A 14,944-nucleotide genomic window follows, 5' to 3' on the forward strand; every position below is an offset into this window, starting at 1 on the left:
CTCCATTCTCCATTTTTTCTGGCAACCGGACCCACAACAACCACCCACATCGTGAAACCATTAGCACTGACCGTTCCTCCTTCCGCCTTCCTCCTTGCTCGAGTTCCACCATTAATGGTGAACTCCGAGCTTACAAACAACCGACGAAACCCCATTAACAGCAGACTTAGTTGCTCTTCTCCAGTGAATCGGTGAAGCTCCAATCTCCAAGTTCTGGCGATGGGCCAAAAATAAATGGGGCAACAACTCAACAACACAATCAGATCTGTCGAACAACCAAACCAACGACGAGCTTCAAACTCCGAACTCCGGCAAAATCCGGTAGCTATAGTAACAAATCTTCATAATCTTGTTCTCGCTATTCTTGATACCTTTGTTGTTGAATGGATTGATTTTAGTATTTGGTGAATATTATGTTGTTGTTTTTTTAGCGACACTTTTCTTCAATCTCTAAAAGATTTACCCTTTTTTGCTCACTGATTGTTTTACTACTCGTTTTATTTTTACTTTTTTTTTAATTATAATGATTGTTATAGTATTTTGATAAATGTGTTCATATTTTTACCTATATTTGTTATAAGTTTGGTTGTTGTAGGTTCATTACTTTATTATTATTAGTTCTATTGTTCAATTTTTATTGTTAAGTTTATGTTTTATTCTTTATCAACTGTTCTTCCGTTCTTTCTTGTTAGTTTCAAAATTTTGATTAGCTTCTGGTTAATTAGTTTTATGTTCATGCCATATTAATTTGATATATCATTTTTATTTTCTTGCCTTTTATGTTATTACGTTGAATTTGAATAGTTACATGTTAAAATTAGCCAATAAGACAATCTCTCCGTCGGTTTGGAGGCCTCTCCATTTTAAAAGATGGATATTTAGTTTACGTTCATATTATTTTATTTGTTAAAATGGCTGATAAATAAATTACCGTCGATTTCCAAGGTCTCCCATGTTAATAAGACGGGTTTTTATTTTTAAGTTATTATTTGATTTATTCATATTTATTCATTACTAACTCTTTTACTAAGTATCTTCACAGGTACACAAAGTTGCTTCCCATTGAAGTTATTTGAATTATTCGAATGAAGTTCAAATTATATTTTTTATTCATTATCTTGTATATATATTACATTATTGTTTTATTTTATTATTTGTGTATATCACATGTTTATTATACTTGTATATTTGTTTTTATCTCCTCCTCAATTTGAAAAAATAAATTTAGTCAGGACCCATAATTGTGGATTTCGAAGGATGCCTAACACTTTCCGTTCAGAATAACTTGAACCCCTTACCTAGAATCTATTGGTTTCGTAGACATTTCTTTTAAGTTAATTTGTTAATTGATTTCGTAGTATTCCTAAAAATTAGGTAGCGAGTCCTTTTACCCTTTTACCCTTTTTCAAAATTCTTTTAATTTTTTTAAAAGTTAGAATAATTTATTTTTTAATTGAGTCACTGCTACGTTGCGCCCTCTCAAAGAATGTCAACACTGACTCCTTGAGGTTTAGGGTTAGACACCCTTTCATTGTTATACGTTGAAGGAGCATTTGAAGAACCTTGCCCGGAGAACTTTTGTCGAAACCTTGAACGACCCTGTCCACCGGACCTATAATATGAAAAGTTACCTTTATCCACTCTTGCCCTCTTTGCCTCCCTAGATCTTTCTTTGAGTTATTCTTCCTCAATTTGTTGGGCATACATCATAAGGCGAGAAATGTCCATGTCATGGACAAGCATAGCGGTGCAGCACTCTTTGACTACCATATCGAACACACTTAACACATACTTACTTATCTTGGCCCTATGATTCGCCACAATAGAAGGAGCATATTTGGATAATTGAGTTAACTTCAACGCATATTCTCTTACACTCATATTCCCTTGACTAAGATTAATGAACTCAAGCACCTTGGGCTCTCTCAACTCAAGAGGGAAGAATCTATCTAGAAAAGCACTTTTTAACCTTTCCCATTCTATGGGATCCGCTTCTATCGGCCTTGTTTCTTTCCATTGATTAAACCAAATCTTAGCAACCCTTTTGAGTTGACAAGCGGCGAATTTTGCCTTCTCCACCAGAGTCACTCCCTTAATAGCAAGTATCTTGTAGACCTCGTCGATAAACTCTTGAGGATCTTCCTCAACTTTGGAGTCATAAAATTTCAGAGGGTTTATCCTTGTAAAGTCCCTCACTCTTGCCGTCGTCATACCCACATTGGGGTTCACGGGAACTACCACATCTCTATTGTGTTGTGTTGTCACGGCTTAAACCATTCTAAACCTTATGCTCTAATTACCAAGTTTGTCACAACCCAGGGTACCCCCTAGATGTAACAAGGCGTATAAGACCCCAAGAGGCCTCATACAAGCCACTTAGCATATCATAACATAAAGTAATATAAAATGGTATGGAAATTTAAAACATTTCACTACAATCAGAGTCTTTCATAAAACGAGCGAAAGTCTAATATCATTATCTCAAACTATCTACATAAGAGTAAATCTTGGGACACAGCCCATACAATAGTCCAACATGAAAATAAAGTCATAAAGGAAAAAGGGTGGTCCAATCCTTGAATGCTATAAGGACTCATTAAAACTTCACTTCCTTGATCAACTACGAACCTAGCCACGAGTGTGAGAATCAATGTCGCCAGACCCTACATTTTGATAAGAAATATAGGCAAGAGTATGCAGTAGTACAAACATGTACTAAATATGATAGCTAGCATAAACAACATAAACATAATGGTTAGTCAATATAAACCATAAGCATAGTCAAGCACATAAATCATCATAATAATAAAGGGGGAATACTTCACAAGCAACCTCTACTTAACCTTACTCAAGACTTGGGTCATCCACCTCTAGTTATGCTTACATCATGGAAGGCACATCAATCAACACTCTAAGCTAATCATCTTCATAACGTAATCAAATTATTCATACTTACTTTTGAAGACATTGGGGATTCACCTTTTTGCCTAACTTATAAAGGCTAATGGGTATTCGCCTCTTGCCTTACTTACTTCAAAGATCATGGGTACTCACCTCCACAATCACATCATATGACACGGGTACTCGCCTCTACAATCACATCATATGACACGGGTACTCGCCTCCACAATCACATCATATGACACGGGTACTCGCCTCTACAATCACATCATATGACACGGGTACTCACCTCCACATCATTTAATAAGGATCATGGGTAATCGCCTCCATGTCCATTAATCATAATAGGAATGTGGGGAATCATCTCTTATTCAATTATAAGGAGTATAGGAAATCACCTCATATCCTTCTCATATGGAGGTCAAGGGTAGTCGCCTCGAGCCTCATAATTTACATAGTCTTTTAATCTAGATTTATTTTAGGTGAGAAATCCTTTCAACCTAGAATCATTCATGTGAGTAAGCTATTCACATTCATACAATCATTCTTAGGAATTCATTGTGGGAAGTATCCTTTCTATACTACAACATCAACAATCAACAATTCATAGTCTAGGCTTTACTCTCAAAGCACCACATCTCATGATCATCATCTATGCTTTACTGTCAAGAAATTTATAACATCATATTCATCATATATGCTTCAATCTCAAGCAATTTTAATCATAATTCATCAATCCTATAAGGATAACCCTAAGCCCTAAAGTTTACCTTCATGGCATCAACCCAATTATATATATCAATTCTACGTTAGAATCATGAAATAGGCATGGGTACATGAAATTCCATCCTAAAAACATGTAATCCTATCAATCCAATCATAAACAATCATAATCCACTCAATTGGATCAACATTGGAAGAAACCCTAACTAGAATTAGGAATTTAGACTTCACAATTGGAGAATTCTAGGGGACTCCATGGGAGGAAGGATCCCATGGATGAAAAGTCATCATACCTTAGTCACAAAGCCCATAAAAGCTTGAATATGGGGAGACTTGATCTTGACCTAGCTTCAATCTTTTCCTTCTTTTTCTACCTTCTAGAGAGAAAATATTTGAGAGAGAGTTTGGGTTTTCTTTTGGTATTTGAGAGAATGACTTAAAATAAGTGAATTTAGGGGTATAAATTATTATATAGGTGGTCTAGACTTGGGTAAAACAACACCACTTCAATCTAATTAAAATCGGAAAAGACCCTTGTGTCCCCAAAATAACCATCCAGGCTTGACCCACGAGACCCCACTGGCAGGCCGTGGTCCTGTCAACCGTTAATAACTATAGAGATTTTGGCCAACCTAAAGACCTCTGGACCACGAACCGTGGTCTGACCGACGGTTTGTTGGTCAGGCCGTGGTTTTGAAGTCTGAGTCTAGGCAGGGGTGACCAACTACGAACCCTCCCTACGGTCTGTGGTTCAATCCACGGGTCATGGGTAGCCGGTCGTGGATGGCACGTACAGTTCCTTGTAACTTCTATTTTGCCTCGTTTCGAATTCGAGGTCTTACAGTATTTATTGACCTAATAATTGAGATTCACACCTCTTTACCTAAGTTATTTAAATGCTTTGAGAAAATTATCATTTCTTTATACTTCTAGTTCATCAAGTGTTCGTTTAGTATTGATACGTTCCTTACGAATTACTCCTTCTATCTCATATTAATTGATCACTTTTCTTTTTACACGCATATTAAGAAATCATAAATAGGAAGATAAGTTTACTAATATACCTCTTATAAATTTTCTTGGGAATTTTACATATAAATGTGAACACTTACAAAAAAAAATTAATTGCAAAATATAGGAAAAAAATTAATAAATGTTTCCTTGATTTAGTAAGATGGTCAACTAATATGGGACAACTATTTTTAGTAAGATGATCAACTAATAGGGGACGGGGGGAGTATATTTAAGAAAAAAAATTAAAAGTTACGTTTCACCTATTTTCCCTTGAAATATACATAGTAAACGACTTAAAACTCGCAGTTAATCTTGACTGAACTCTGCCCAGGGGTTGGCCTTTTAAGGCTTATTTCACTTTTTTTTTTCTTATCCTTTTAATTATTTCTGAACTATTCTTCTAAAAAATATAAATAATTAAGAATCTCATTAAAAGGAAATGTAAATATGAGGAAAAAAAGTCTCAACAATTCACTTAATATGAACTAGAGGAAGTATAACTCAACTAATAGCTAAAATTATTTTTGTTGACTTTATTTATTAGTTTGGATTAATACAATTGATAGTTTTATAATTTTAAGTTTTCATATGATTTAAATAAATGGTATGTAATTTAATTATAAATCTAGGTGCATTCACTCATCTCGAAAAAAAAACGAAAAACTACACAAATTAGACCAATTAATGAAATTTACCCTTAATGGACTCCTGTCTCAAACTATTTACACCCATACCCCCCCCCCCCCCCCAATTAAAGTACAATTACGCTTAATCAGTAGGGGATTTTGAACGCAATGTATTGTAGAACCCACAAAATTGCTACACCAACTCTCCTTTTTGAATCTATTAAACTCTATTACTTGGTATATGCTTTCTTGTTTCACTCTTTGTTGTTTTTAAGCTAATGATTACTAATATCAAAGCTTTTTTGAACTTTATGCATCAACATCTATGTGTTTTTGTTCTATGAGTCGTAAGCAACGTTCAAAAAATCGTTGATGTGGTCATTCTCCCATCACTAATCGTTGGATGATCATGTAGTTGAAGAAGAGATGTGGGATCCTCCAAATTTTAAGTTGATTAGGGATTATTCATAGATGGGTGATGTTGATAGTTCGATACCACTAGAGTATATATATATATATATATATATATATATATATATATATATATTCTAATGGTATCAAGCATCAATTTAGCTAGTTTTCACTAAATTACTACCTTTTTTTTGTCAACTGATAACATTTCTTCCAGTTGCAGTGCCTTTGTCCTTCAATATGCACCTGTATGGCTATTTCTTTCAGTCCATGTGTTGTGCTTCCCTTCTTGTCATTAAACCTCCTATTGCTTCTTTCAGTACAGATGTTGTAAATGATTGTTGCAAAACATAATTCCAAAATTCCAGCTCTTTGTCTACTATTCCAAAATTATCCATTTGACTTCAGATTCCCAACTACTTATTTGTCTGTGGTAGCCTAACCAGTTCAACATTGCTTTCCATACATATGAGGAGTAAGGGCAAGCATAGAATATGTGATCAAAGTTCTCCATATGACCAGTATTGCAAAGAACACAGTTTGCATCCACAAAATGAATTGGTGTCTTGGCATCATACCTTGACCTAAACCAAGTGTTTCCACTCAACTTGAGGATACTGAGGCCTAAGTGTCACATAGTTGTTCTTGATGTTGGATTCGGGTTTCTTCCTTTCTCCAGTTGGTCCAACATCATCTTTATACCATTTCCTCGCATCAAAAATCTTCCTTATAATCCAGCATGTCTGCTTTGGGGTGGTCATTGTAGATAGGTCCTTGCTTTAGATGTAGAAAATATGGATCGACACTATACACAACTTGTCCTTTTTTTGTTCTAGTGTTTTTGAATTTCTACCTCTTTCTCCTTGATACTTATATATATATACTATGATGGTATCAAGGAGTAATTGAGTAGTGTTTTCAGTGAAGCACTGTTTTTTCTTCTTTGATACCACTAGAGAGTATATATATATATATATATATACATTCTAATGGTATCAAGTATCAATTTAGATAGTTTTCACTAAATCACTAACTCTTCCTCCTTCATACCACCACAGTATATATATACTCAAATGGTATCAATGAGTAATTGAGTAGTGTTTTCAGTGAAGAACTGTTTTTTCTTCTTTGATACCACCAGAGTATCTATATAATAGTATCAAATATTAATTTAACTAGTTTTTACTGAATCACTACTTCTTCCACCTTGATACCACCAAAGTATATATATACTCTGATGGTATCAAGGAGTAATTGAGTAGTGTTTTCAGTGAAGCACTGATTTTTCTTCTTTGATACCACTAGAGAGTGTATATATATATATATACTCTGATGGTATCACCTATCAATTTAACTAGTTTTCATTGAATTAGTACAGCTTCCTCCTTGATGAGTATATAAACTCTAATGGTATCAACGAAGTAACTAGTAGTATTTCCAAGTATCATATCTATTTTACAAGATTTTTGAGTTTGATATTGAAGATTTTCTTATATTGAATGTTGTTGAACTGCTTTGATTAGTGTTTGTTTGTCTATGTAGATTAGTTGAACTTCAATCGATTGCTTGCTTGTGTCCTTATTGATATTTTGACAATCTACATTCCCATGTTGTATTGTAGCACCTTCAATAGGATCGCACTCAATTGTATCTACAAACAGGATTAGCTGTGTTTTTTAGCTTTCAGGGCAATCAATGTTGGGCATATTTGTAAGGCAACCAAGGCATGACATGTTTGTGGAGATGAATACTATAGTAAATTCCACAACCAAGGATATGCAGTGATCACACGATTTTGTTTCTAATTTAAAATATAACTTTCACACCTATGTTGTTCATAATTTTCAGTAGTGGAAATCCATCTGAAAGAGAATATTTGATTTCAACATTACTTGTAGCAACATCCTTTTGTAGTTGTGTTGCTATTATTTCGATTAGATTTGTGAAATTGAAAGTAGAATTGACTAAAATTGCATCAACGTAATAATAATTGTAGTATTTGTTTGAATCCCAAATCCCATTGTGCTGCACTAAAATTGCCATGCTATCTATCAATGAAATTCGCGTAGCAGGTAGCTTGGGGAAGAAGAAGAAGAAGAAGACAGGGAAGGAGACAATATTGGAGTGAGTAGTTTCGCATAGAAGGTAGCTTGGAGAAGAAGACAACGAATGATGCAAAATTGGCTTGGATAGTTTTGCGCTGAATTATATAAAGGGGTATAAAAGTAATGGGGCATGAACTTGTAAATAGTTTCACTTTTTGGGGTACAAATATTATTTTCCCCCAAAAAATGATTTGTGCACTGAGTCCACTGGAAAAAAAATTATTTACTCTTTTAAAATGATTTGTACATTGAGTCCGTTGAAAAAGAATCATTTACTCTTTTAAAGTTTGAACACCCATGACGAATATCTTGGCTCAGCCAAACATGTAGCCAAAGTCAATAAATATCGAATGAATCCTCGATTCCCTATACTTCCACAATTTTATGCAATAATTCAAACAGTCTATGCAAGCAAAATTATGGTGGAGGTTCAGGACTGGCAAATCCTTATGGATAAATTATATGTGGAACACATATTGTAAGAAATAAATTCCTACTCTAATGCATTGGAATGGTGGTTCCCAACTGTGGAAAATGATGTTGACAAATATGATAGAAAAGAATATATGGTGGGAACCTAAAGATGGTTCTTCCAGTATTTGGTATGATAATTGGATCAAGTTGGAGTCCTCTACCAACTTGAGGAAGATTGTCAGATTCATCAATCTATGGATGAAATAGTCGAATTCATGGGTATAGAAGGATGGAATTATGAAGTGATGCAGCAATGCCTACCCCTCCACATTATTGCTCACATCAGGCATACTATGAATCACACTTGCCTCTCTGGCCAGGTGGACAAACCTTGGTGGTTGTTGACAAGTAACGAAAAATTCTTGGTTAATAGTGCTTGGGAGTTGCTTAGGATCAAAGACACCACTTCAGATTATTTTAGGAGGATTTGGGTGAAAGGATTGCCTTTCAAGATTTCCTTCTTGGTTTGGAGATTATGGAAGGCTAAGATTCCAGTTGCAGCAGTTCTTGCAAGATGGAACTCGTCCATGGACCCATCATGTTTATGTTGTACAATCTCTTTATTTGAGACTGTGGAACACTGTTGTGGATGCATTGGAAGTCCTTAAATTAAGTATTTAATTATATTTTTAGTAGATTTATTTATTATTCTAGAATAGGGTTTATATTTCATAGTTTTATAAGGATTAGGTTAAGTTATAGTTATTAGTTTGGAATAGGATTTAAGTCTCCTACTTTCATAAGAATTAGATTTCCTATTGATGTAATAAGACTCTTATTTAAAGGGAATTTTGATGAATAAATCAATAAGTCATATTTTAGTAAAAAGCAAGAGATCGGAGTTCTCTCTTCCATTGAACTCTAAGGTTTCAGTCTCCCTTCAATGAGCTAAAGTTATATACAAAAATTGGTCGATCTAGAAATTCGAACAAAGGCAAGGGAAAGTCGAAGTCAATTGATTTAGATTTTCCTGTTCATCATCCTGTGACTCGATCCTTCTCTAAGAATCCTAACAATTTGGTATCAGAACCTAACACAAGGGGCGATGAGATCAGTTCCAGATTTCGCGATGAGATCAATTCCAGGTTTCAAGAAGAACGTGTGATTACAGAAACACTAATGGACTCTAAACTTGCAGCTATGGAACGTCTCGGTGAAAGAATTGTCCAAGTTATTCAAGAACAATTTTCTAGCCTGGGAATTGGCTCTACAAAACCAGTAGTCCATGGGAACAATTTTCTAGCCTGGGAATTGGCTCTACAAAACCAGTAGTCCATGGGGCAGAATCAAGTAATGCCCAGAAAATTGGTAAATTAACAAATCCGGCTCCTAGAGGCAATACACTTCCTATTCAACCAGCTGATCATAATCATCAAACTAGTGGTAATTCCAATTCGACAATACCAAGGTATGCAAAAATGGATTTTCCTACCTATGATTGCACCAACGACCCATTGATTTGGGCATATCGTTGTGAGCAGTTTTTTGAAAACCAATATATAGCAGATGCAGAAAAGGTTGGAGTGGCTGGATTTCACCTGTTGGGAGAAGCACAATTATGGTATTATCAGCTTAAACGAGCGAAGGGGCCAATGAGTTAGGAAGACTTCCAAAAACAATGTTTCCAGCGATTTGGACCTCCTGAAAGCAACAACCCGGTAGGTGAATTGGTCAAGCTTCGACAAACTGGTAGAGTTGAAATTTATCAACGTCAGTTTCAAGAAAAGTTGGCTAGGGCTGATGAGCTTATTCAGAACACTTGCACGTGGGAATATTTATGGCAAGGATAGATGATTCAATCAAATTGGACGTGCAATTACTCAAACCACCTGACTTATCAACAGCTATGAGTGTAGCCAGGGCTTTAGAGCAAAACAACTGCAAAAAGGGCAGCAGTCCCAGACAAGTCTTGGCAGCACAATAAACTTGGCAAAATCTACTACGAGTTCAGTCGAGTCATTAAATACCAAGACCAGCAACCATACCCCTTTGGTCAAGCGATTAACTCGTGCAGAAATGGCAGAGAGAAGAGCTAAGGGATTATGCTATAATTGTGACAAACTATATTCAGCCATTCACCAATGCAAATGACTTTTCTGGCTGGAATTGGATGATTCAGCATACAATATTCCAGAAGTTCTGGATGATTGCCGTGAAATTCGAGCATGAGGACAAGCTCTTTCAACGTAAGAGGGGGGTAATGTTGTGGATGCGTTGGAAGTCCTTAAATTAAGTATTTAATTATATTTTTAGTAGCTTTATTTATTATTCTAGAATAGGGTTTATATTTCATAGTTTTATAAATATTAGGTTAAGTTATAGTTATTAGTTTGGAATAGGATTTAGGTCTCCTACTTTCATAAGAATTAGACTTCCTATTGATATAATAAGACTCCTATTTAAAGGGGATTTTGATGAATAAATCGATAAGTCATATTTTAGTAAAAAACAAGAGATCGGAGTTCTCTCTTCCATTGAACTCTAAGGTTTCAGTCTTCCTTCAATGAGCTGAAGTTATATACAAAAATAGGTCGATCTAGGAATTCGAACAAAGGCAAGGGAAAGTCGAAGTCAATTGATTTAGATTTTCCTATTCATCGTCCTGTGACTCGATCCTTCTCTAAGAATCCTAACAAACACTTATATCTAATAGGAGAAATGGCTACCAAAATATGGAACTATTATGCTAGCGCAGCAGGTCTACAAGGCCCTTGGATCCAAGTGAAGCAGACAGTATTAATATGGTGGCAAGCTTCTGGAAATGCCAAAATCAAAACTATCTTCCAAGTGGTTCCTCTTACTGTCCTTTGGTTTATCTGGAAATGGAGGAACATTGTACAGCATGGGGGTTCCTATTCTTTTGAAAGGGTGATTTATGATATTAATTCATAAGTTCATCAGCCAAAGATATCATTGGCTACAAAATGTTCCTTCTTCCTGGCCTTCAATTGTGATGTTTTTGGAGGAATACAAGCCTATTTTGGAAGTCAAAATTGTTAGATGGTGTCCTCCTCCCTGTAATTGGTTCAAATGCAATATTGATGGGGATTCAAGGGGTAATCCAGAACCCAGCTCAGTAGCCTTTTGTGTGAGGAATAAGGATGGTGATGTGGTGGGAGCGAAGGGCTTCAGGCTTCAGGATACTACTAACATTGTGGCTGAAGCCAGTGCAATCATGGAAGAATTGAAATATTGTATAGAGAGTGATTTTCTGCCACTCATAGTCGAAACAGATTCCTTGACTATGATCCATATTCTAGATGGCAACTGGACAATTCCCTGGAATGTGACACAAGAGGTCAATGTAATAAACAGATTAAGAGAGGGAGTCCTAATCCAGTTTCAGCATATCCTCAGGTAGGAAAACATTCTCGCGGATTTTTTTGCTAACTTAGCTTTTGATTTTACAGGTACATTCCAGATAAATACATTTCAAAAAATATCAATCACCGGAAGGAGAATTATAAATCTAGACAAACAGAGTACACTGTATCTAAGAGTAACTCAAGGCAAAGTAATTGATTCATAACTTTTTCTCATTGGTCACTTGGTTCTTTGGCCACAGTTTAGACTTTCATACTTTCTACAGGACATGTTCGATAATGTTTTGATAGTAGTATACAGGGGGGACCCACGTGGTCTCCAGGCGGTTCACCCGAACCCCTTCGGTAAAAAATTACACTGTATATATAAAGTAAATTTTCTGTATTTATGTAGATATATATATTTTGAACCCCCTGAATAACAAAGAGAAGCTAATGGCGCAGTGGTAAGTCCCCTTATAATTAAGTTGTGCGTCACTAGTTCAAATCTCAGTGAAAGCGTTTTAATTTTTTTCTTTTTCAGTTCCAATTTTTTTTTTAATTTTCAGTTCTGTTTTTCATTTTTTTTTAGTGTTATTTTTTTACTTTAAAAAACGTGCTAAAAGTGTGGTTTTAAACCCAAAAATATTCAAGGTTCCCATTTCTAGGCTTATTTACACGTTTATACTTTTATTTTTGGAACCCCCTGAACGAAAATCATGGATTCGCCACTGATAGTATAGGGGGTGGGATTAGTGTTGTTCAATGCCTGAAAAAAAAAATTCGTTTGATTTGCTTTACCACTACACCTGGTGAGAGCTTGAGCTGCCCACAGTGGTAGCAAATTAAGGCACATGGGCATCTTATTCTATGCTCTGTCTTCCTTATATCTTTATTGTCTTTTCATCAAGTTTTCAGGGCCAATAATTCCTAAATCATACTTGACGGTTTCATCTATTTATTTGGTTTCGGATGGTGGTATTAACTTCTTGGGGTTCAATCCATCGAAATGAAGTAGTAGAGGAAACATTCGGGTTATAGTTAAGTACACACTGCCCTAACCTTCTCTATCCTATTCTGATGGTGGGCATGAGGACCCAATTTTCTCTATTTTCAGATCTGATTTTACATACATCGAAAAAGTTAGTAATATCTAGACTAACCTGCGAGGATGATTTTACATACATCGAAAAAGAGAACAATTCATTCACACCATAATTTATAGATTTTTGTGCTAAAATCCCAACAGGCAACAAATATTTCTCCCTCCTTAACTTTTACTTGTTACTTATTCTAAAATAGATTTTTATTTTTACTTGTCATTTTTTACATATAAGAAAAAAGACAATAATTTTTTTTCATGTTTTACCCTCAGTATTATATCTTTTTTTTCAAATCATTTTTCAAGACATCATTTAATAAGGGGATAGGTTGATAAAACACGTATATCAATAATTATTTTCTTAATGAGTGTGTCAAGTCAAAGTGTGATAAGTAAAATTGAACGGAGGAGGGAGTAATTTATTTCTTTATTAAACACATTAACTTTATTAGCATCACGACATAGCAGACTTCCATAATGCACAACCAAAACAAACAAAAATAAGCAAAGCAATCAAGAATACATTATGAACAAACAAAACAAGCCAACAGACTTCAATAATGCAAAAGCACAACATGGTATTCAACTATTGCATTTTGTGTGGTATTATCACCGCTGTATGTTTTCGCGGTAGCGATACCTTGTGCTAGCCGGAAAACACCAGAACCACCAACGATTGGCATTTCTCGATACTCATGAAATATCTGGTTGTGCCCAAGGATACTAAGTGTGCTACCATTGTACTTACCATCGGTGAACACAAGGTTGAGAGTCATAAGAAGGCCTATATCTTCAAACGATGCGAAGCCATAGATCCCTTGGGCTCGGCCTATTTCTTTTGAGTTGGGCTCGGGCTTAACCGTCAACGGATTGTCCATCATCCTTACTAAGCCAAACAATGTTGGTGATTGAAATGTATTATTGGCTTGTGCTATTTGGATTGCTGATGGATTCTTTGCAGTCACAGTATCATGAAAGTAGAAGTGAAGTTTGGTCAGTTTTACTTTTGCATGAGGAAGCTTCTTGAACCATTTATCCACTCCTTTAGGACTTTGATCAAGCCCATGAGTTGAAGGCAATATTGCTATTGCCAAAAATAACAAAGACACCAACAAAAAATTCTCCATTTTATTTACTCTTTTTGCCCCCCCTTGTTACTTATACATTCAAATGAACTATAGCTATCTTCAAATAAATAGAAACAAAAACACAAATGTTGGGGTAGTCTTGAGAAAATGTGAGAGAGGGAGGAAATAACAAAAATATTTTTCTAATGTTTATTTAATTAGTTTGTGGTTCATGCGCTAACTACTTATTTGACTATGATATTCTATAAAACATTATAGTACACCTTGATGTGTGCTTTTCTAATAAGAAACATACATAGAGTTGACTTTTTTCAATTTGATCGAAATCAATTCAATGATTGAATAACAGAAATGCTACTTACGTAGTGGTGGCAAATGGGCGGATTGGGTCAAATTTGGGCGGGTTAAAAATGGGTCAACATAAAATGAGTAATAATTCAATCCATCCATATTTGATATGGGTAAAAATGGATTGGGTAACAAATGAATTGGATAAATTACTAGTTTACCCATAGTTTACCCATATTTTACCCATATTTTTATGGGTTGAATATGAGTATCAACCCATATTTTACCCCTGCAAAAAGTTACTCACCCAACCCATTAAAATATGAACGGGTTACCAAAATATGGGCTCATTTTGCCGGCACTACTACTTAGGAATTTGGAGTCTTGGAGATACATATAGAGGAGAAATGATACAAAAAGTAGCCATGTTCTTGGATTAATATACTTTCCATGTTCTAGGATGTAACTCGTGAACACCTCCAAATTGACCAAATGATTAAAAAATACATTGAATATTTGTTCTTTAGTTTTACATTGGTTTAGACAATTAAAATACATAATCTAATTTTAATTTCCTTTAATATTTAGTCATGTAACTAATACTTATTAAACTTAATTTTAGCATGATTTAGTACATTTAAATTATGATCATTTTCATTATGACTTGTTAATTTGCAATATTTGTTTTACGCGATTTCATTATGATTGTTTTTATTGGATATTTTAGTGTCATTAATCATATCATATTGTGTTATATTTTTAAGAAACATCTTAGATAGTTGTATTTTGGTAGGACTAAAGAAATATTTGAAGCACAAGTAAATTATATGTTTGTATGAATACTTTACCGAAAAAATCCGAAACAACCCAAAAAACCGAAAAACCCGAAAACATCCAAAAAAACCTGAGT

General features: G+C 34.9%; 1 protein-coding gene across 1 annotated transcript; it reads right to left on the reverse strand.

Annotated features, from left to right (window-relative positions):
• Positions 1–13,206: 13,206 nt before the first annotated feature.
• Positions 13,207–13,785, reverse strand: LOC125834540 (dirigent protein 22-like). Its single transcript, XM_049513669.1, has one exon. The coding sequence runs from the start codon at positions 13,783–13,785 to the stop codon at positions 13,213–13,215; it is 573 nt and encodes a 190-aa protein (XP_049369626.1). The 3' UTR covers positions 13,207–13,212.
• Between the last annotated feature and the right edge of the window lie 1,159 nt (positions 13,786–14,944).

This window comes from Solanum verrucosum, unplaced genomic scaffold, assembly GCF_900185275.1.
Source record: "Solanum verrucosum unplaced genomic scaffold, falcon-dt-bn FXZP01000287.1, whole genome shotgun sequence".
Taxonomy (NCBI): Eukaryota; Viridiplantae; Streptophyta; class Magnoliopsida; order Solanales; family Solanaceae; genus Solanum; species Solanum verrucosum.

Bases quoted from the DNA above. Each gene is read 5' to 3' on its own strand.
- LOC125834540 (XM_049513669.1), bottom strand. From the start codon at position 13,785: ATGGAGAATTTTTTGTTGGTGTCTTTGTTATTTTTGGCAATAGCAATA.